Below are 22,319 nucleotides of genomic sequence, written 5' to 3'. Positions count from 1 at the left end.
CATTCACCAAAGCCACTTCCCAAGCAGATAGCTATGGTAGCTACCAAAGCCACTTCCCAAGCAGATAGCTATGGTAGCTATAGTAATAATTCCTTGTGTGTTTATTTATATTTATAAATATGTGCAACACCCATTTTTTATTTTTATTTTTTGAAGACATAGGGTGTCCCCACCTCTTTTTTGAAGTGAGACTAATCCCTGCGGATACACGCAATCACCCACAACCACGTGTATCGGGTAAAGCCAAGGAGGGGAATCGAACCCTCACCTATAGGGGGCAAACCTATGGTGAAGACCATTCACCCAAACCTCGTTGTTTTGATATTTTTATATCCATTTGTTTTGATATTTTTATATCTTGTCTCGTTTAGGTTGCATTTGGATGCAAAAATCAATTGAATAGAAACATTCAGTTTCATCAAGAGGAAATGACAAAATTAATGATGCTGTAGTCTTCAGAGTGCAGAACTAAACCCCCAATTGCATTCAATTTTATTTATTTATTTATTATTATTATTTTAAAAATGTAGTAGCGAAAAAAAAGGAAAAAAAGAAAAGCAGTTTGGAGTCCAGATCCTCAATATGACTGCAAAGGAAGTTGCAACTTGGTCATTTCCACTTCATTAGACTAAAACTTGCAATTCAGCTCAGTTGTGTACCCAAATGCACACTTAATGAGATGAATTTGAGGCAGCAAAGTTTCATGATTCAAAACTCAGTTCAGATTCAAATAGGCACACCCTGTAGTCAATTCAAAACTCGGTTGATTACTGGATCAAGTGTTTTGATACTGAAAGGCCTATGTACTAGCTAGATTATTACTATTATTACTAGTGGGTATGTCACGTGCAGCAGATATGGAGAGAGGGGAGTGATTTGTAAAATGTGGGAGAGAGGGATGGAGGACCGATTGAAAAGGGGAGTTATTGATACTCTGGTAGAGTATGCCACCTGATATGCATGCATTTGGAACTTGTACATGTGGCATATACTAAGTTTTACCGTCCAAATTGGAAAACACGCTTTGAATGGGTCATAATCCAAAAATCATAGTCTGAGGAATCCTAAATTCTGATTTGGAGATGGATGTTTCATAAATTCAGACAAATAGGATATTTTTCACTGAATCGTCCTCAAATGTCTACCAATCGGCCAATTGGATAATCAAGTCAGTACAATGTTCTGGTTTACTATCTGTCAAATTATGGATAGCAATTGAATGGTTTCATTTGAGTTACTTGTACAACTTCTCTATGCATGTGCATCAACTGTCATGATCTGCCATAGTATCAAAGGTTTCGCCTATCTAATTCACAACCAAATTACTAAAGTACCCTTATATTTAGTTTAAAACCCATTCTATATTCTTAAATACTGCAAAGCTTAAGCAATTCGTAACTGTGTAGAAATTTTCACCCCCGTGTCTGTAATCTCCTGTCTTTATATACTTGGCCAAGTTTTAAAATACTGATGGAAATTAATAGATTTGTATCACACTCATTCCATGCCACATCTTGATCCATTGCCATTTGTTTAATTTGGTTGATATACTTGGATGCAATACTTTATTTCTTTGCTATGTATTTATCTACTCACAGAGATTTTTTCTTTTTCATTTTTATATTTCATGCAAATGATTTATGTCTTCTTATGCAGGATTTGTACAACAGGGCTTCAAAGTGATGTTGTTGTTGAAGTTGGAGACATGTCCTTCCGTCTCCACAAGGTTTTTCGTTTTCCTCTCTTTTTTTGGCTGAGTTTAACTCTCCTGCATTTATTGGTGTGATTTCTTTTCCCGTATCTGTGGATTATGTATGTTATTGAATAATAGGTAGAGATACATGTGAAAAAGAAAAATACTAATATCCCTGTTGTCTTTTCATTTTCTTTGAACTGTCTTTTTAAATTTACTTAAGGGTATAAATGCTCCTAAAATATTGAAATCTTTTGAAATGTTGTTTCAAAATTATCAATGACATTAAAAAAAGAAAAAGAAAAAAAGAAGCAACGGATTCATTCAAGAAGAAAACAAAAGAAACAAAGAGAACAAAGAAAACAAAGGGCCAAAAGAGAAGCAGATTTGCTGAGATAGCAGAAAGCTACTAACGCCCAAGAAAACTGAGATCACACAAAAGAGAACCCTTAACATTAGAAGCCCATTCTATCAACATTCTCTTAGTCCTGGACCCCACGGTAGAAGGCAAAGAAGAAGAGTCGTTAAAGCATCTTTCATTTCACTCTTCCCAAACTGACCACCTGATCGCGAGGATAGCCATGCGCCAGATGGTAATTCTCTTCTTATCCAGCTTGAGGCCATGCTAGGAGGAAAGAAGGCTCGAAGCCGTCTCCGGGATGCACCAACTGATTGAGAAAATGTGGAAAAAATCCGCCAAAATCTGAGAAATGAAAGGGCAGTGAACCAACAGATGGTTCACGGTTTCTGCTTCCCTCATGCAGCAAAGACAAATATTGACAATCTGCATACCCCTTTTAGAAAGATTATCAACGGTAAGGATTCTATTTTGACCCACCAGTCAACCGAAGCAAATGAACTTTTTGGGGGGGGGGGGGGGGGGGGGGGGGCAGAATATTTCCAGATGAAGGGGGAGACAGCCTGAGAAGAGGTCGACATAGGATAAATGTGGGAGTATAGAGACTTGATCGAGAAGATTCCAGATTTATGTAATTTCCATACAATGTTGTCCTGCTGATTGAGGAGGGGCCTGATCTTGGATAAGCAATCCTGGAGAGCCATAAACTCAGTGCTTTGCTGTCGGTCAGATTCCTGGAGCATCTGATATCCCATACAACATGTGCTGGCGTGACATCGAAGCAACTGTTGATGAAGGTATTTTTGTCAGGGGCCAGGCGGTAGATCTTAGGAAACCGACGTGTGTGTGTGCATGCGTGTATTGTTTTCCTGGTTATTATTGCTTTCCTGGTTATTATTGCTAGGTGGTTATTGCATATCTTGTGTGTGTGTACGCATGGGCGCGCGCATATATTGTTTTCCTGGTTATTATTGGTATCAGAGCCATGTGCTACTTCTGCATTTCTGAGTAAGTTTCTTGTGCCATGGTTATTATTGGTAGGTGGTTATTGCTGTGGGATGATATTACTTTTACTTCTGTCTTGTTATTATGGCTCACGTTTCACCTACTGTTTCTAAGATTAGTAAGCTTTATTCAGGCGTCCTAATAAGTATGCTCTACAGTTGCCCTCCGTGGGATCTTCTGCATCAGAAAACTGGGTTTGACTGACTAAGCTGAACACATAGTTTACAGTTTATTTAAATGATCAACCTACTTAATTGTATGTTTGGACTCTTGGCATGAAGCCTTTCATGGTCCATTTGGTTACAGTTTTCCAGTAATTTTGATCATTTAATCTGCTTTCTTACTTTGGAGTGACATAAGGTTGCCCTACTGGATTTGTTTCCAGCGTATGGTTGTCCTACTCCCATGAGCCAAATCACAATACAGATTTTAAAATCAATATCCTCTTAGCATCAGCCCCCTTATCTAGTTATTGGTACCTGATTCTACTCGTTGCCAACCTCATGGCTTCATCTCTTCTAGGCATTCCTGAACCATCTCGGCCTTCTTCTTCTTCTCTCCGCTCTACCTCTTCCTCTAAATTAGAATACTTGTACGAAATAGAATATTAGTCTCCTAAGTCTAAAATCCATGCCACTGACTATCTAGTTGTCAATCCCTACCATGTTTATACAAGCCCTAAATATTCTTTGGCCAAGAAAACCATCAAAAAACTTGTTTCTTCAAAGCCCTAAGCAGCGATATCAAGTAGGTTCAGGAATGCCTAGAAGAGATGAAGCCATGTTCTATCCCGATGCGACATTAACAACTGGCTTCTCCAATGCAAAGCCCTCCATTAAATGCAAATGCAAAATCGTGAATATGGGTTGCAGATTGTTGCCGCTGATCCATACACAGACTCTAATGTCTACATAGCCCGTGAATATGTAGACTCAGATCTCGAAAGTTATTTGTTCGAAAATGGATTTTTGGGTGGTCTCCACTCTTTTTCTATCACAGATCTGCATGGCCTTTCCCATCGTATCATTGATAGTTGCACCAAGATTCGAAGAACCACAAGACTAGCTTATCTGTATCTAAAAATTACGTTAACCCCTCCTGAATGGAGCTCTGATGGCTGGGAATACTACCCTAGCTACCATCGTATTAATCTCCAATACTCAGATGCTAGGCACCGGTCTGCAAGGCGCTACCCAAATTTAATATATAATGATGAACTGCTCTGTCAAACATGGATTAATGGGTTTCTAGCCATCTATGAGTCACTTAGTCTCGCCACGCGAGCTACCATCCATGAGACATCTCGAATAACAATCCAGTGTGGCACAAATTCTCTACTTAGCAATCTTCGAAGCCGCATCTCTGAAAGGTGAAATTGTAACCCCAGAATCCACTCGACAAAGACTCAGAGAAGCCACAGTCCACACATACTCTCAATTCTGGCAACAACCTCCAAGAAACCTGAGGCAATTACCTCATGTGTGCTCAAATTTCTACCTGCAACAATGGCTCAACCCTGCACAAGACGAAGCAGAGCCCTCTGGGAATGAAAGTGTTAACCTGCAATGAGTAAACTGATGTAAGGAAGACCACTTTGTAATAAATTTCTTTAAGAGGGTTTAAATATGTACTATTCGTAGTAATATTAGTTTTTAGGTTTGCTGATCTCATCTTAGAGAGTAAGTCCAGGGCAAGTTCTCCTTCCTTCTCTATGTGTTCTCATCCTATGTAATCAATCTTGCTTCTTCCATTTCTCCTCCTATTTGTGCAGTAGCCGTTCCATGTTCTAATTCGAGATCTGTAAGTGTGGTTGCCGTTTCCCTGTTCCCTGAACCTGTTTGCTGCACTCAGGCTGCGTGATCGAAAGTACACTCTGGCCAAATAGTGCCTTATTTGCAACATAACACCATCTTGTAGATCCAGCACAACGGAAGAATGGTAAATCCCATATAAAGGAACATATCGCTGTGCGACTCACACATCTCTGATTTAGACCATATCGGTATACGGCAAACAGCTGATCATGTGGTAAGAATGCCTCTTTTGTTTACATAGTTGATCACCACATTCCAGGAAAGTACCTCTTGCTCTGACTTTCTCTCATCCCCTCCACTCCATTATTAATATCCATTGCTCTTCATTTTGTATGGATCTTTGCAGGAACTATATTCTACCTAGTTACGATTTTCCTGAAAATACCTGAGGACTATCCCAGGATGAAGTGTCTCTCCTCGATAGTCTGTGGAAGGCTTTTACAGTACACATGAGTTACCACTCTAGCAATATTCTAGATATGGTCTCTTTAAACATTTTAAGAAAAGCAGAAATCTCCCTCTCTGCTCTGATCAGGCAATACTAATAAAAGACTCATTTTTCTCAACCAAAAGTGCCGAAACATTCCAATATGCTTTACAACTTCTGCCTGACCATTTAATTGCAGATATCCAATCCAGATCCTAATGCACATTATCAATGGACAATCCTTCCCTTCGGCTTAAAGACTGCCTCCAATGTCTTCCAGAAAGCCATGATCTAGATCTTTCAGCTGATCTTGACGAATGCACTTGTTTACATTGATGACATTCTCCTTTTCTCAGTCTCCGTTGATACCCACATTCAGCTACTCCATTAGTTCTATCAGCTTGTCTAGAAATATGGCATCATGCTCTCCTAGAGGAAGATTATCTGCACTGGTACCATTGAGTTTCTTGGCAGGAAGCTCTTGCAGGGAAAGTATCAGCCGCAATCCCATATTGGAGAACATCTGCATAAGTGGCGAGATAGGCTTACTAATCGTAAGCAAATTGAGCAATTCACGGGTCTTCTAAACTGCATTTCTGACTTCATTCCCCCATCTTGCTCAACCTCGCAGCCTTCTTTCCAAGTAGCTCAAGAAAGAAGCTCCCCCCATAGACACAAAAGCATACAGAAACAGTTAAATACATCAAGACTCAAGTCACCAATTTGTCACCACTGCAGATCCCAAGCGCTGCCTGCCTTCGAGTCTTATAGACTGACGATAGTGATTTTTATTGGGGAGCTACCCTCTTTGAAGACAAATGGCCAACGTAAACTCTGTGGATATAAAAGTGGATCCTTCTCCCAAGCAAAACAAAATTACTATTCCACTTTTAGAGAAATACTATCGAAAAAGCCATTTCCAAATTCCAATTCCACTTGATTGGCCACCATTTCCAAGTTGAAATGGATATGTCTTCTTTCCCAAAGATGTTGCACTTTAAATATAAAATATTGCCCCATCCTCAACTCCTTTGATGGCTAGAATGGTTTTCTCAGTGGACCTTCACAGTCAAGCATATCAGAGGGAAAGACAACACTCTGGCGGATTTCTTATCCCACCATCCGCCTCCTGAATAGACTTTTGTCCACATCCTTGCCCCACTCTACATCTATCCCATTAAGCACATTCCACATCTTCCACAAGAAGTCATAGAAGCCATTGGTCATCTCTTGTTTGTCCGCCGAAGTTCTCACAACTTTAAGCAATTCTTGGAAGTTCATCTTTGTGGAAATAATCCTGTCTTTAATAGAATTCCTCATCCCGACTATCCTTTCCTAACCCCCATTTCCTTCTGGAATCTCTAACGTCTCCTAAAAGAAGCCATGTGTTCTTTACTACCTCTTTGAAGCATACACCATGGTGGTCATCTTTGATGATCCCCGTTATCTGCATATCTTTTCCAAATACAGCTGGGACATCGCCCCCTTTCAAATGACCGACTAAACACACTTGAAAATGGTTGCAATGGTTCTGTCCTTTGCATGAATGGGAAAATTTCCTTACCACCCATCATAGTAGATATGTGTTGATCTCTTTTGATATTTCTAGAGATTTTGTCCCCTCTCCTGACAGTAACTATGTACCGGCTAATGCCCAATCAGAGATTCAAGTATGATAGTCCTTCAATCTCGCCTGCCATCATCAAAACCACCGAGGCACGTTTCTGTCATTTTGAACAACATGTTGCACCTCAACAATGTTGATTTTGCCTCTATTCTCGGCGAAGTACTGGAGCACCCATTTGCCAGGCCCCAACAATCTTTGAATGCCCGATTTATCAAACGACTGGTCACCTTCTTAGAGCATTATGGAGGTGAAGCTGATTTAGATGAAGAACCAGATCCTCCATTCGTTGGCATTGGGAATGACCTAGACTCCGACGACAACCCTCTCCCTTAAGAGTCTGACGACTAATCACGCATCCTGGCACCAAGGAACAAAAAACCCATTGGTTGTGCAGCGCAGCGGCCCACCAAATTAGAGCAAGATTACTATAGCAACTACTGTAGCTAAGTGTTAATTAGTGTAAATGATTACTATTGTAATCCAGTACTGTAGAAAAGTACTACTGTGTTTGTAGCACTGTAACAAATAGTACCACTATATGTCACTATAGCAATTTGTCTTTTATCTGTTACTGTAGTGTCGGTAGAACACTAGTGGAATCAAAAGATTGTAAAATTTGAATCCTTCTCCAATAGCTATTGTAGCGGACCCGAAACGACGTAAAATCCAGATTTGTCTATCTATAAAAGGGAGAATCCTCCCATTAGCCCAAAAGAGTAAGTCCTGGCTGAGAGTCTCGTAGTCCTTTGTTGAAGTAATGAAGATGTTATAACTTCAAGTCCTTGATGTTATGCGTTCAAATCCTTAATGTCCTTTGGTTGTATAATCGCTCTTGTTGGTCTCATGCTTTTATTCATTGTTTTCTTGATTATTATTGGTATTAGAGTGTTATGCCTTTAAATCCCTGATGTGCTAGAGTGTTTTCTTTCCCTTTAATCTTGCTCCAATTTGGTGGGTCGCTGTGCTGCGCTGCCAATGAGATTTTTGTTCCATGGTGCTAGGATGCTTGATCAGTCTTCAGACTCTTAAGTGAGAGGGTTGCTGTTGGAGTCTAGGTCTTTCCCAATGCCAATGAATGGAGGATCTGGTTCTTCATCTACCTCAGCTTCACTTCCATAATGCTCTAGGAAGGTAACTGGTTGTTCGATAAATCGGGCATTTAGAGATTGTTGGGGCTTGACAAATGGGTGCTCTGGCACCTCGCTGGGAATAGAGGCAAAATCAACGTTGTTGAGGCACAACATGTGAAATTGCGTTTTTACTGCTACAAGTGAAGCTTGGATATATGACTAATGTCCTTACGGGGGGGTGGTGGTGTGGGATGGGCGGGCGCTGCGCTTAAACCACAATCAACCACATCCAATTACTCAAATAAAATAATTAAAGAGAGATGAATGGTTATATCAAATCAGCTCAAGACTAAAACAAAATAATAGTGAAACATCATGTGCATTCTATCAAACATGTTTGCTGCAATAAAGATAAGCCCCCCACAATCATTCAACAAAATAAAATAACACAAACAAAAATCATTCAGCCCATTGCAGACTATGTATAGTGGATTGGCAATGTGCCTACCCCACTCCCGGCTGACTCACTCTCCTAGAGTGTACCGGGTTTCACTTTAAAAATGGTTTTAAATCAGGTTTACCATAAACCTTTAGAACCTACACGAGGTCTATACTATACGTTTTGCATTCGTCGATGGTCTACAAAAGGTTTTAGAGAGTTTGGATCTCAAACTCAAGAAGACGTCCTACGCAAGGATGACAAAGGTATCCTCCTATTGGAGGCCTACACAAGGACTTGGCGAGTTTGGTTTGTCAAACTCTGAAACCCAACTCTACATAAGAATCGGATTCCAGGCAAAATGGACTAAAAAAATAACCTTCTTATGTAAAGTGGATGAGCCCCCTTGAATGCGCCTTGTTGAAGAGCTTCCTCTATCACGAAAGCTTCTTCTTCAACTCCCTTAAACCGCAACCTTGAAGTAGATGTGCCTATCTAGTGCCGAGGTACGAGAGAAGTGTAGGTGAACCAAACTTAAGATGATGGATCTTTTAGGGTACAAGTTAGGATTCCCAAGGATTAGCATTCAATGTCCTTTAACACAATATTTTTCATTAAAGATGAATGTTAGAGCATTAATAAATGTTGGAGTTCATATTTTAATCTGAGCTTGGAATTCTCAATAAATGTGCTTAATCACAAGGATTGAATGATGAACTCCATAAGAAGGAGCTTGGGAGGAGGGATTTTAGCTAGTGAATAACACTCTCAAGGCTCTATGAATTTCTCACTGAAGGCCTTGGTTGCCCAAGGATCAAATTTATAGAATGATTGAAAACGGTAAAAAAATGGCTAGTTGTTGACCTATCGACTCGATGCTTTGACCGGTCGAAAAGTTATCCGACTTGTCGATCCGAGGCTTCGACCGATCGAGATAGTCAGTGGCACAAGGTATTCTTTTCTGTCCAGATTTTGCCACTTTCAAACTGTTGACCGTCATTTTCAATCCATCGAAATTGACCTACGACCTATCGAAATAACCCATTCATGGGTCAAAATCTACTAGATCATGAGTTTTCTTTTCTGTCTAGATTTTGCCACTTTCGATATGTCGACATTTGTTTTCGACCTATCGAACTCGACCTTCGACCTATTGAAATAACTCATCCATGGGTCAAAATCTTCAGAAATATGAGTTTTCTTTTCTGTTTTGTTTTTTGGTGTTTCGACTTGTCGGCCATGGATTTCGACTTGTCGACTAGTCGAGGAGGCTGTCCATGGGTCAAAAACAACTCACTTTGTGCATTTAATGGTTTTTACAAGTTTGGTTCTTTTGCACTTCGTTCCACAAGGTCCATCCTGATCTAATGGACACTTGACTTTGGTTAGATGGATTGGGGAATGTCTATAAGGGAGTAGGCCACCTAACGAAGGGTTTTGGGGTCTTATTAGGTTGTTTAGGTTTTGGCACATGCATGAACCTTTGAATCTTCACTTCGCACGCTTTCGATCTTCAAGTCTTGATATCTTCAACTCGATTAGATTAAGGGCTCACTTGACTTGACAAAACTGACTTCACGCTAATTGTCAAATCAATGCATTTACAATCTCCCCCTTTCTCAATTGCAGGACAAAACACCTAACCTATACCCATCATAGTCTCCATATTATGATTATCCTAAAATTATTACATTTTTTCAATATAACTCATATACATGTCTTCACTATACAAGATATACAATTTTTATACAAAAGTGACATGAATAGAGACACTTGGCTTCATTTGCACACCCCCCCCATCCCCCCCCTTAAATCCCTGGATCAAACACATCCTACACAATGATAGGTTCTCAGGTGGGACATGTTCTCCCTCTTTTTGTCAGTAATTGACAAAGATTGGTTAGCACAAAGATATATCTAGGAGCGCAAGAGGGAGAAGAGAATCATTAAGCACAAGGGATCCTAAAAGCACTAACATATATTAACAATATATGCATGTAACTAGAAAGAAAATAGGGCATGTAGCCCAATATCATTTAGACCATAAAGAAGGTATATATTATATCCACATACAGACTCGAAGGCAAAATGGGCAAGTGCCCCAATATGACCCATAGTTGATGTATCATGATACATACACACATCTTGGATTGAACGATGAACTCCATAAGGAAAAGAGCTTGGGAGGAGGGATTTTAGCTGGGGAATAACACTCTTAAGGCTCTATAAATTTCTCACTAAAGGGCTTAGTTTTTTTTTTTTTGAAAGGTAATGGTGACTTTATTAAGAACCAAAAAGAGAACAAAGAGGGAAACGACCCACAGAGGTAGGGGGATGACTACCCTCCCAAAAAGAACAGATTACATCTCTTTAAGTTTTCAACATTGGAAGCCCACTTGACTAAATACTGCTTCACTTTATGGACTGATGGACCCCGCCGAGTTGGAGGCACCATTGAAGCATCTCCCATTCCTTTCTTCCCACATCGACCACCAGACAACTAGGAGGGCCATTCTCCAAATCGCAATTCTTTGCTTTCCTGTTCTAGCACCATGCCAGGCCTTGAGTAGCCGGCCTGTTGAATCTGGGAAGGACCAAAACATATCGAAGAGAGATAAAATTGCTGACCAGATCCGGTTAATGAAAGGAAGGACAATGTATAAAAAGGTGATCCATCGATTCTTTGTTAGCCATACAACAAAGACAAACATTTTTAATTATTATTCCCCTTTTTCTCAGATTATCGACTGTCAGAACCTTCTTCTTGCTAACCAGCCATCCGAAGGTTGCTAACTTTGGAGGGACTTTGTATTTCCACACTTGATCTGTCATTGTCTCTTCTATAGAAGTGGGTTTGCTGCTAATGAAATTATATAAGGACTTAACCGAGAAAATGCCAGATCTGTCGAATCTCCACACTAACTTGTCTGTACCGAGCTGGTCCGGCTTGCAATTGTTGATGCAACAGAGGAGAGCCGCGTATTCTTCAATCTCCCAATCCTGGAGATTTCTTCTGCAAGAAGGATTCCATACTATTTCATCCCCAAGAACGGAATAGTAGTCAACAACCATAATGGGCCGATTCAGGGCTAGACGAAAGATACTCAGGAAGTCCTCTTTTAGAGCTACTTCTCCCACCCAAATGTCTTCCCAGAAACGAGTGTTGTCACCTTTTCCTATGATGATTTCAATGCCTTTGAGAACCTCATTCTTTATGGATAATACACCTTTCCAAAGAGCAGATGCTCTGTAGACTGAAGGGTCCTTGGTCCACCAACCTCCCTTTGAGCGGCCATACTTGCGCTTGACTAGAGAATTCCGAAGGGTCCCGTTTTCAGTCCCAAGCCTCCAGGTCCACTTGCCTAAGAGGGCTCGGTTCATTCTTTTGAGATCTCTAACCCCTACACCACCTTCTTGGACATGCTTACACACCTCCTTCCAATCAACGAGATGGAATTTCTTCTTTTCCTCCTTCCCATGCCATAGAAAATCTCATCTTAATCTTTCTAGAGTTGCTAGAATCGAAGCCGGACATATGAATAGGGACAGATTTGAGAGCACCGCTTTTATCAAAGTGAGGCGGCCACCCAGAGATGAGTATATACATTTCCATCTAGCTAGGTACCTCTCGAACCTATCGATAACTTTGTCCCATAAGGGCTTTGGGGGCTTACCTATACAAAACGAAAGATATACAAAACGAAAGACCAACAAACGTGGTCGGGAGACTTCCCATTGAACAATCAAAGTAATCGGTGAATTTCCGTATCTCTTCTCCCTCCATATTCATGCCAAACATCTCTGACTTTGCCATGTTGACTTTAAGACCTGAAATTGCCTCAAAGCACTAAATTGTAGTATGAAGATTGCTCACTTTTTCCTGATTTGCTTCACATAATAATGTGTCGTCTGCGAATTGAATGTGTGATATCGAAGTGTCCATTCCTTTCACCCTGAATCCGCTGATGATACCTTCATCTTGACCTTTTCTCAACATTCTGGATAGAGCCTCCCCAACGATTAGAAAAAGAAACGGGGACAACGGATCACCTTGACGGAATCCCCTTGAGCTGCTAAAGAAACCTTTTGGAGATCCATTAAGTAATATAAAAAAGAAAGCAGAGCTCACACATTCCCCCATCCACCTTTTCTACTTGACCTCGAAACCCATCTGCTGAAGCATGTACTGAAGGAAGTCCCAATCAACATGATCGTATGCCTTCTCTAGATTGAGTTTGCATAGTAATCCCTTAGAACTGGATTTATGGCTCGAGTCTAAACATTCATACGCTATGAGGGCACTGTCAATTATTTGTCTTCCCAGGATAAACACACTTTGATTGTCAGAAATAATCTTTCCTATCACCCCTTTTCAGACGGGATGCCAAGACTTTTGCCAAAATCTTATACAGACCACCGAGTAAACTGATCGGTCTGTAGTCCTTCAAGGAGTCTGCTCCCGGAATCTTTGGAATAAGCGCTACGAAGGAAGCCCCAAGGTTTTTAGATAACCGTCCTCTATCGTGGACTTCGCATATGAACGCCATAACGTCTCCCTTTAAAACTTCTCAAAAGGTTTGGAAGAAAATAATCGGAAAACCATCTGGCCCGAAGGCCTTATCTCCTCCCAAAGCTTCCACCACCCCTTTCACTTCTTCAAGCGTAAATTGGGACTCAAGAGCCCTGGCATCCTCTTCGGAGAGACGATTAAAGTGGACGTGATCTAGCTTAGAGGCCTAAGCCAACCATCATCGCGAAGAAGATTATTGAAGTAGCAAATAGCCTCTTCAAATATACTTTGCTTGTCTTGTATTTGGGCCCCATTCACCACTAGGCTGCTGATCCTATTGTTTCTTGCACGCGCACTGGCTATACTGTGATTTTGTTATTATTTATTTATTTATTTATTATTTATTATTATTATTATTTTTTTTGTGTGTGTGTTTTTGTCTCCTATTATCCACTTGCTCCGCAATTTTTGCCTCCATGAGATTTCATCTTCGAGCACCCTAGCAGAGTAACTTTGGATTAGCTGGACTCTTTTGGTCCAATTGTCTGTTAACATAGAGCTTTCTTCATCTTTAGAATCGATCGATTACAACTCAGTGAGGATTGCATTTGTTTCCATCTCCCTTTTGCGAAGCTCGGCCGCTTTACACCCCTTGATCTTTTCTTTCAGAAGTCTTAGCTTACTGTATAGTCTGAATCCATCATAATCGTCTACTTTGAACCCCGTCCACCATTCTTTAATTAGTTGATGAAATCCTTTTATCTTTAGCCAGGAGACATCGAATTTGAACGACTTCTGCCCCCAATTATGGTCGTCGACTGAAAGTAGCAGCAGACTGTGGTTTGACGTGGGTCTCGGGAGAACTGATTGCGAAACAAGAGGAAACACTTCGAGTCAATTAGTTGATACCAGAAATCTATCCAACTTAGAGAAGATCGGATTTGCCCGTTCGTTTGACTAGGGGAATCTGGATCCGAGCAGAGGGAGATCCACCAATTCCTGATCGTCAATCCAGTGCGAGAAGGGACGCATAGTAGTAGTGACCTTTCCCTTGTTGGATTTGTCTACCGCATATCGCGTTATGTTGAAGTCTCCCTCTAAGCACCAGGGTCTGCTAAACTTTTGCTAGCTGCATTCAATTCCTCCCAAAAAGCACTTCTTTTATCTTCTTTGTTAGGACCATAAACAGAAGTAATAAGATAGCGGAAGTCAGAACATACCTCTTTGAGGATGATCGAGACTGAGGAGGCTCCTTACTAGCTTTGCTCTAGAGACCAGGATGAAGACTTCCATGCCACTAGGATTCCTCCCGCACTTCCCTTTGCATCTAATGTAACCCACCTTGCGTCTTTTGCCTTCCAGAGAGTGCCCATAAGCTTATCGTTGTAATTCTGGACCTTTGTTTCCTGAATACAGATTACATCTGACTTGCTTCTTCCACAGATGTCTTTGATAAGCCTTCTCTTCTGTTTGGACCCCACCCCTCTAACATTCCAAGATAAGATCTTTATCTAGGAAACTGATCTACCTCGTAGTCCTCCTTTGACGCTTCCTAAATTAGCCCCATTGGACGAATTGGGACTTGGTAGAAGGTTGTGAAGTTCCCTGTTGCTGCCTGACTTAGATGAAAGTTTTCTGGGTGATCTTGTCCCTAGCAGGCGTCGGCTGCGAGACTCGATGCAATGGAATAGGGCTACATAATCCTCTGGGTGATCACCAAACGATAGTCCTATGGACCTACCGACATGGCCCATGGCATCCCTAATCCATCTCTTTTTTTGAATGATGTTGACTAGCTTTGCCCTTTGATCTTTGATGTCTGTTTTAACCAGTTGATCTCCCCCCATAACTTCTGTTGGTCTTCCCACCCTAATTTGTAGAGGCTTCGCTTCTATGATTCCTTCCCCGGTATCTTCCTGAAAGAGGGTAACTAGGGCTTTATCTGACATATCATCTCTGGATGAGTAGGAATGAGGCAATGAACAATCGGGGAAGGCCGCACACTCAGAAGACCAAGATTGAAGATCTCTATCGAAAGCGAAGAGGTCTTCTCCTTCCATCGAATGAGGGGATATAGTAGCTTCAATCGGATGGGGGCGACACACCTATTCGCGAGAGCCAATCCCCTGATAAAACGGACCACGCGCGGGTGAGGAGATGTGCCAAATCTTTTGAGATTGAAGCGGGAGAGGGGACTCCCCGTCACGTGGCTCGATCTTCGAACGAATAGCTTTTCAGGCTTCAGCCATGGGCACGATACGACACTCAACACTCAGGTTCGCACTTAACGAAAGATCCAGGTTTAAAGTAGCCTGGTTCGGTGGGTCCGAAGCACTTGTCTCGTACCCGAAGGAGGAACTGAAGCAACTGATCGGCTCCCGAACCTCTCGAAATTGACACCCGTAGCTACAAAGGTACCACGCATAGCGATATCCCCGGGATTTTGATGAAAATCTCGCTCCCTTAATACGGTGGATATGAGGTGAGAACGTGGAAACGTTTCAGCTGTTCGCGAATATGGAGGAAGGAGAGATCGTCCCTCAGAGGCAGGACACGTGGATCCCTCTAAAATTGCATTATCATGCGTCTGACAATCCTGACCTATTTTGACCACCTGGGCGCTCCCTCCGACTGGATCAAGACACATGTGACACTAAAGGTTCAGTGCTCCTGCAACACACGAAAACAGTGCACCATCGTCCATCCCCCTGACTCCCCTAGCCATAGCCAGCAATGAAATTGACCCTCTTATCCTCTAGAGGTCACCCCATTGAGGGATGGGTTCATCCTTCATCTCCAGTTGAACCGACAAACGCAACTTCCTGCCGCCAGCCTTTACCTGGGTATAGGGTGGCAAAGGCTTTCCTTTCCTCCTCCTTACCCTGACTCTGATGACCCCCATCTCCTCTCCTAGCTTAGTTTTGGGGTCCAGTTCGATGAAGTTCCCCAGCCGAGATGCTATTATTAGGAAGAAATCTTCATTCCAAAGTTCTAATGGAACTGACCAAATCAACATCCAGACGTCTTCAGAGCCGAACGCTGAGAACTCTTCCCACCTCTGAATTCTGATGACTGGGCCGTCTTTGTGCAATGCGCCTGCCATGGTTAGAGGGTCTGGGTTAACTCCTGGGCTCGTCCTGATCCAAAGTTCGTTGAAGCCGATGGGTTTGATGTTATAGCTCTCTGACGGAATCCTGCAGCATTCGTCTAATCAACACCTGACTTGGGCTATCGATACTCCTCCTTTCGTGATCGCCACCACCGAATCCCGTAGAGCTCTTCTTGATTGGTCAAAAGTTTCTTGGTTGATATGCGCATAACTATCCTCCCCTTTATTATCCTTCTCCGCTTCTCTTCCCAGCTCCACCTTTCTACTGGTTTCATCTCTACATAACCGATCTACTTTTGGTGTAGATGTCCCTTTCAGATTGAGTAGCACCTCCTTGAAAGAGGAAGTTCCTTGCTGATAAAACCGACCTAAGTTGATACGCCTCTGCACCACTTTAATTATCTTCGGTGTAGATGGTCCTCCGTTTTTACCTTAGTTATGTTCCAAACCTCGCCCTCTGAACCAACATCTTAACACCCCCAAAACTTTCGCCATGGAGAATCTGTATTACCCTAAATAGCTCTTTCTTTGAGCTCATTTTCACCAACGCGAAACCCTTATAGGATCCGTTAACCTTATTTCTAGGCAACACCACATCCATCACAACTCCAGCCCTGCCGACAAATTGATGGGTAACCACCCTTCTGGGAAGCCGTTGACAAATAAGGTTGGATAGTTGGCAACGTCTCTATTCTTTTTCGCACACTGTTTCCCTTTCCTATTACTCTTTAAAACGCAAGTCCAGACTCCTCCTACCCCCTACTATTTAGATTGCGTGGTTTCTACTTCCACCACGTCTGTAGCTATTCTGCAACTTCTTCCGTCGCCTCTATTACTGCTTTGCTGTGATCAATGTTCAAAAATCGGTATCGCATTACGTATCGCATCCTTGGTATACAAGTACATATTGGTTATCGCATGGGATATATCATTTGTATTGGGTAATTTATCGCACTTTTTGGGAAACATGGGGAAACACTAGGAAAATGCTTGAATTTTTCATTGAAACTTAAGGGATTGTTAAAAAAGTTCTTAGTACACACTTCAAAATCATAACATCTCAAAATAGAAGTGCATATATTAAGTTTCCTATGTATAGGGCCCTAACTTATGCATTGTCTATCTGAACTAATGCAACTATATTCAAATTAAATGCATAACATTTAGAGTGAATGTGACGATCATTCCATCAAACACTCCTAAATACTTCGAAATCAGTCTCAATTGACAGCTGGTTGAAGGGAAATTTTGAAAAAAAAAACTTTTTTGTTAATTTTTAATTAAAAATTAATTTTTATTTTCCAAAAATTGACAAGGACTTGACAAATCAGTAGATCAGCCCTCATACATGCTTGATTGCGTGTTTGGAGTACAACATTGCAAGCAATTTCAGAGAAATTTGGGAATTTTTGAATTTTTCCTAAGTTTTACCAAATTGGACCACCTGTACTCAAATTTCGAAATTAGAGTGTATGTGATGATCATTTCATCAAATACTCGTAAATACTTTGAAATTAGTCTCAATTGATAGTTGGTTGAAGGCTCCATGATTTTTCATGCAAAATATGAAGAACCAATGCATTTATAACCATTTGACACTAACTTAACATAATTTCAACAAAAAAAAAGGGATAAGAAATTGAAAATGCTCACCGGATCGAACATCTAGATATATCGGCACTACCTGTGTTTCGTATCGCATAGGTGGGATACAAGATATATCATGGGATATATCGGTTGATATCGTTGATATCTAAAACATTGGCTGTGATCACCTTCTGCCTCTTTAACTGCTTGGGAAAGCCTTTTGCAGGAACTTCCTCTCCGTTCGCCTCTCATGCCATTCTTCATCATTGTTGTACCCTTATGAATCGATGATTTTCCACATTTGATCTTGTGTCAGACGATACTATTTTAGCAATACCAAATCTAGGACATGGTTTGTAGTTATATGACAGGAAGAGATGTCCAAGGATTGGATTTATAGAATGATTGAAAATGGTCAAAAAATGGCTAGTTGTTGACCTGCCGACCTGATGCTTCGACCGGTCGAAAAGTTCTTTGACCTGTCGATCCGAGGCTTCGACCGGTCGAAATACTCAGTGGCACAAGTATTCTTTTTTGTCTATTGCCATTTTCTATCCATCGACTGCCATTTTCGATTGATCGAAATTGACCTTCGACCTGTCGAAATAACCCATTTATGGGTTGAAATCTGTTGGATCATGAGTTTTCTTTTCGGTCCAAATTTTGCTACTTTAGATCTGTCAACCCTTATTTTCGACCGGTTGAACTGGACCTTCAACCCGTCGAAATAACTCATTCATGGGTCGAAATCTTTAGAAATATGAGTTCTCTTTTCTATCTTGTTTTTGGGCGTTTCGACCTATTGGCCATGGACTTCAACTCGTCGACCAGTTGAGGAGGCTTTCCATGGGTCGACAACAACTCACTTTGTGCATGTGATGGATTTTACAAGTTTGGTTCTTTTGCACTTCCTTCCATAAGGCCCATCCTGATCTAATGGACACTTGACTTTGGTTAGATGGATTGGGGAATGTCAATAAAGGTTTGGGCCACCTAACAAAGGGTTTTGGGATCTTATTAGGCTGTTTAGGTTTTGACACATGCATGAACCTTTGAATATTCACTTTGCACGCTTTCGATCTTCAAGTCTTGATATCTTCAATTCGATTGGGGCTCATCTGACTTGACGAAACTGACTTCACGCTAATTGACAAATCATTGCATTTACAATCTCCCCCTTTGTCAATTGCATGACAAAATACCTAACCTATACACATCATAGTCTCCATACTATGATTATCCCAAAACTATTACATCTTTTCAATATAACTCATATACATGTCTTCACTGTACAAGATATACAATTTTTATACAAAAGTGACATGAATAGAGACACACTTGGCTTCATTTGCTCCCCCTAAATCCTTGCATCAAACACATCTTGCACAATGATAGGTTCTCTGGCGGGACATGTTCTCCTCCCTTTTGTCAGTAATCGACAAGGATTGGTAAGCACAAAGATATATCTAGGAGTGCAAGAGGGAGAAGAGAATCATTAAGCACAGGGGATCAGAAGCACTAACACATAGTCATAGATTAACAATATATGCATGTAACTAGATAGAAAATAGAGCATGTAGCCTAGTATCATTTAGACCATAAAGAAGGTATACATTATATCCACATAGAGACTCGAAGGTAAAATGGGCACGTGCCCCAATATGACCCATACTTGATATATCATGACACATACTCACATCTTCTGTTAGTCCAAAAAATGCCATGTGACTGAGATGGTTAGCACACAAACCAAACATCTGGACAACCACTATCTCTGAACATCAACACAGGTGTAATCTAATACTAGACTGTCGATCCTAGGTCAGAATCTGCAACTCGTCCGTGACCAGAATCCGTGGGAGCGTCAGAGTGGTGAGATGATCGCCGAAGAGAGTCAAACCGTTGTTCAATGTGAGCTAATCGCTCCACAATGGCTGTTTGGCCAACTAGAAGCCGAGCTTGTCCTGTATGGAGACGTGCCTGAACAACAAGGATCTGCTCTTGGTACTGAAGTATCCGTTGAATGAAATAAGGAGTCGTTGGAGGAGCGGTCATAGGAGTCTTGTCAGGAACTCCAGGAGGTGCCTCTGGGACATCCTCAGGATTAGGGGTGTACATCGAGTCGAACCGAGTCGAGCTAGCATCAGCTCGACTCGGCTCAGCCACTAGCTGGCCTCCAGCTCGAACTCGGCTCGGCTCGGCTCGGTCCTCAAGCCTGACTGGCTAGCTCGGCTCGGTTCGGTTAGCAGCTCAGGCCAGTTCGAGCCGAGTTCGAGCTAGGATCGAGTCGAGTTCGCCATTGCAGCATTTTCACACACCTTCAAAATCTCACTGTATTTAAGACAACAACAATGATTTTATAGGTATTTTATCAAACACCTTCTAAGCAACATAAAAATCAAGGAAAAAAAAAGGGTGTTGGTTTCATATCCATACCTTCCTTGCCACCAGCCACACTTTTTTGAGTCATTTCATCAAACACTCGGTGACTCAATATCAAAGTAACCGAGTCACCGAACTGGTTCGATTCGAGTTCGATTCGAGCTGAGTTCGATCCGAGTCAAGTAAAGTTAGGGCCAACTCGAACTCATTTTCGAGCTCAAAAAATCGGCTCGACTCGGCTCGAACTCAGCTTTGAGCCGAGTCGAATCGAGCTTTTTCGAGTCGAGTCGAGCAAGCCAACTGAGCTAGCTCACCTATAGCAGGGGCGGCTTTGGTGTCGGCGACAGGCTGATTTGCAGGAGGCTACTGCTGTGCAGGGACTCCTGACACTAGTGGCTTCATTTTCTTGAATGTGGCCCGATTGATGGGAGTAGGTTCAGTGGTAGTCTCTTCTCTATCAGTAATACCTATGCCACAGGCTAGCTTTGATATTAGGAATCCGAATGGAAGCGAAGTAGTGCTGCGCCTGCTGTGAGTCATCACGAATGCAACTCGTCCATGATCCTGGTCCGAAGGCACAACTTGTGCCCTTGACTGACATGATAGAGAGTCTTGACTATATGCTATGTGAGGTCGACTCTATTCCCTTTTTCTTGGATATACATTTGTGAGAAAAATGACATGTAAAATCCTTAAATTATCGGCCATGAGGGAAGCCCTAAGGGCATTCCCATCTTGCCATGAGACATTTTGACCGTTGCATAATGCACGGGTCATGACCTCCATGGCTGCTGATCCTGTGACCCCCAAAGGAGGGACTCCCTTAGTTGACCTAGGAATAGAAATAGCGCTAGGTATGTCATCAAGAGAGATGGTCCAGCCTCTCCCATTTTGATGAACTTCGAAGCTTGGGAGATAATTTGTGGGATTTCTACAATAGGAATAGAATTTACGGAGGACATTTTGCTTGATGGGTCCACCCATTATGAGGATAGGGTGCCAATCAATGGCAGTGAGGAGTTCACACACCCTATATCCTTCGAGGCATTCTATGACTATGGGCCGTTCAAGCATAACATTGCAGAATTTTAGCCTTTCCCATTCTTTCTGTTGGGACTCATTTTCGTCCTCAGAAGAGGAGCTAGGTGGCGATGGTTCCTTAAGAGGTTGATTACGATTGACCGGAGTTTGTGAAGAGGGTGAATGTGATGATGTGGCACGCGATGAACAGTGGCCACACCCTCTAGAAACTACCGACTTCGTCTGGGTGTTGGCCGCTGGCCTTTCATCTTGACGAGCTTTCGTCCGTCTTTCTTTTTGAGGTGAAGCCCGACGCAGAGGAGATCTCATAGGATGAGCAAGAAACGAAGACTCAAGGAAAAGGAAGACAAAAACGAAATACAAAGATGAAACCTTACCAAAAAAATAAAATAAAATCCAAATGTGGATGAGTGGACAGAGGAATCGACGACAGAATGGATGAATCGAAGCTTTTGATCGAAAGAATAGGCGATGGAAATAGATGAGAGGGCTTCTAGGTAGAGGAGAACCGAACCGGGAAAGGAAGAAGAGAAAAGACTGCTAAAAGAAATCAGACGGGCGCGCGGTTTTTGAAACCCCGCTGTGCATGCTCGACCAATTTCGACTGGTTAACACGACTCGTCGATAGGTCGAAAGCATTAAAAAGTGCACAATTTGCTCTAAATGAAATTTTTGTGCACGGAAGGCTATCCTAATGTACTAAAATGGGAATATTTTGATCCCAAGGACTCTGAGATAAGGAATTGTATATCCCGACACTCTAAAAACTAAGAAACCTAAGGCTGACCCAATACAAAATGTGAAAAAGAAGGCTAAAACTCCTCATATATTCCAATATGCTCAATGATGAAGGTAAAAATCCTCTGATTTTCCTATATGGCACTATATGAGGCTATAAATTCCTCAGATGTACCAATAATCACTATTAAAGCCGATGACCTAACTATAACGCGCATACCCTAATGAACTTTTGGAGTTCTTCAAATCGGTTTGTGTCAAAGGGTCCAGATATTGGCCAATTGCCTCTTAGTAGGCACATATTCCAGCGAAATAATGTGCTCATCAACGAGCTCTCTAATGAAATGGTGCCGGATATCAATGTGTTTTGTCCTAGAATGTTGGACAGGATTCTTGGATATGTTGATGGCACTTGTATTATCACAGAACAATGTCATCGTGTCTTGCTTGATTTCGTAATCCGTCAACATTTGCTTCATCCATAAGAGCTGGTGCAACAACTACCGATTGCTATGTACT

At 41.7% G+C, this 22,319-nt stretch overlaps 1 protein-coding gene across 1 annotated transcript in view; it reads left to right on the top strand.

Moving 5' to 3' along the window:
* LOC131245938 (BTB/POZ domain-containing protein At5g03250-like) overlaps window positions 1-22,319 on the top strand; it is a 53,939-nt gene that overhangs the window by 5,250 nt on the left and 26,370 nt on the right. The window contains exon 2 of the mRNA XM_058245736.1: window positions 1,657-1,726. Coding sequence (XP_058101719.1) covers window positions 1,657-1,726 — 70 coding nt within the window. The remainder of the gene's footprint in view (window positions 1-1,656; window positions 1,727-22,319) is intronic.

Source organism: Magnolia sinica, chromosome 5 (assembly GCF_029962835.1).
Source record: "Magnolia sinica isolate HGM2019 chromosome 5, MsV1, whole genome shotgun sequence".
In the NCBI taxonomy this organism is placed as follows: Eukaryota; Viridiplantae; Streptophyta; class Magnoliopsida; order Magnoliales; family Magnoliaceae; genus Magnolia; species Magnolia sinica.
The sequence above is the reverse complement of the archived record's forward strand: the minus strand, read 5'-3'. Positions and strand labels throughout refer to the sequence as shown.